General features: G+C 53.2%; 1 protein-coding gene across 1 annotated transcript; it reads right to left on the bottom strand.

Moving 5' to 3' along the window:
- Positions 1–598: 598 nt before the first annotated feature.
- LOC112464641 lies at positions 599–1,213 on the bottom strand. Its single transcript, XM_025031769.1, has one exon. The coding sequence runs from the start codon at positions 1,211–1,213 to the stop codon at positions 599–601; it is 615 nt and encodes a 204-aa protein (XP_024887537.1).
- Positions 1,214–1,578: the final 365 nt, after the last annotated feature.

The following is a 1,578-nucleotide window of genomic DNA, read 5'->3' as shown; positions in this document are numbered from 1 at the left end:
GTCGCCGAGAATCTCCTGCAGCCATCTCTTCTTCTCGAGACCTTTCACGTAGATTCGCGCGTTGGGCGTCTCCTCCGTCTCACACAACTCGTCCAGGTTGTCGCACACCGCGCGTCGAATGATCGTCTTCGCCTGGCGATAGTCCGTGTCGCCGTCCTCCCAACGAAGGCCGTGATGGTTCGCTATCAACCAACTGGCCCTCGCTTTCTCGGAGCTCGTCAGCAGATTCCAACTCATCGGCGCGCGAAACACGTGATGCGCGAGCACGCGCGTCTCGCTTCGCAGCACGGCCACCTCCTTCGCGACAAATCTGCCGCCCACTGTGAATCCTTGCAGGTCGACGAAGATCGTCGTCGTCGTTGCCGCTGTTGCCATTGCGTTAGCGCGCGTTGGAAAAGATTAAAGAACAGACGTTCGTTTAAGTTGCTCGTTTTTAACAGAGTCTGAGAAACGATAGAAGAAACCCGCGAATTTATATATTCCTCGTTTCCGGGATAAAACAACCCCTCAACCACATTTTTCCGTTTCCTGGATGAGGTATCCTCGCAATCGCATTTTCAGTTTCCCGGATGAGGTATCTCCACAACCTCCATTTCCGTTAGATAATTTTGCGCACCACGTTGGTCAGCGGACTGTACTCGATGACGCGATCGTGAACGATAAGACAAAAGGCTGTGGTTTTCGGCGGAACGTTTTTCTTGTTTTCGAACTCGATGCGCACGTCCACGGTGGCGCTCTTCACCGATTCGTTTTGACGGGAATAATCGATCACCGCGAGCGGAGCTACTTGCGCGAATTCGCGCGGGGAGAAGAGCGCGTCGTCGCGACCGTTCCCGTAGTACGCTCCTCGAAATTTCGCGTACATCTCGTACAGCACGGCGAACTTGTCGCTTTCGAAATCCACGTTTACGTCGTCGTAGGGATAGAATTCCGAGTTGAGATACAATTTCACGTTGGCGAGCGCGCAATGATCGAACCTCGAGGCGTCATTCGCGAATTCGTTTCGCCGTCCGGTCTGCAGCGCGAATATGACGTATCGCGGCTTCTCCAATTGCGGCGCGGCTTTCACGGCCCACGAATGCTTGGTCGTGCTTTGCAGCAGGGGAAATTCGTACAAATCCCAAGAGCGAAAGCCCGCGCTCAGAAATCGTCCGCTCTCCAACGTTCGCAACAGCGATAATTTAGTCACGTCGTTCAGTGCCACGTGAGGCATACGCCATTGCACTTTCAACAACGTAATTTTAGGATCCTTGGCCGGATCTCTCGGCACGGTCTTCTTCGGATTTACGACGCAGTTGTGGTCGCTACAAGAGCGTATCAGGATAATCGTGTCGCGCGTTTATCACCACGCGTCTGTAGTCCTCGCAGAAACCCAAAAGAATATTCAAAGATACGCAAAAGTTGAATTGATGGAACGCGTTGTTCAGATTCGATTCGCTCGTCGGATAACTCCATCCGGCGTTCTGCAGTTTTCTGGCTCGTTCGACGGTCAGCGACACGTAGTTCTTTATCGTGCTGGTTATGCCGACGTTTCTACACCGGTCGATCTCCACGCCGTCGAGCTCGTATCGAATTTCG

The sequence above is a fragment of the Temnothorax curvispinosus genome, unplaced genomic scaffold (assembly GCF_003070985.1).
Source record: "Temnothorax curvispinosus isolate PA1 unplaced genomic scaffold, ASM307098v1 QBEX01014384.1, whole genome shotgun sequence".
NCBI lineage: Eukaryota > Metazoa > Arthropoda > Insecta > Hymenoptera > Formicidae > Temnothorax > Temnothorax curvispinosus.
This window is presented reverse-complemented; position numbering and strand designations above follow the sequence as displayed.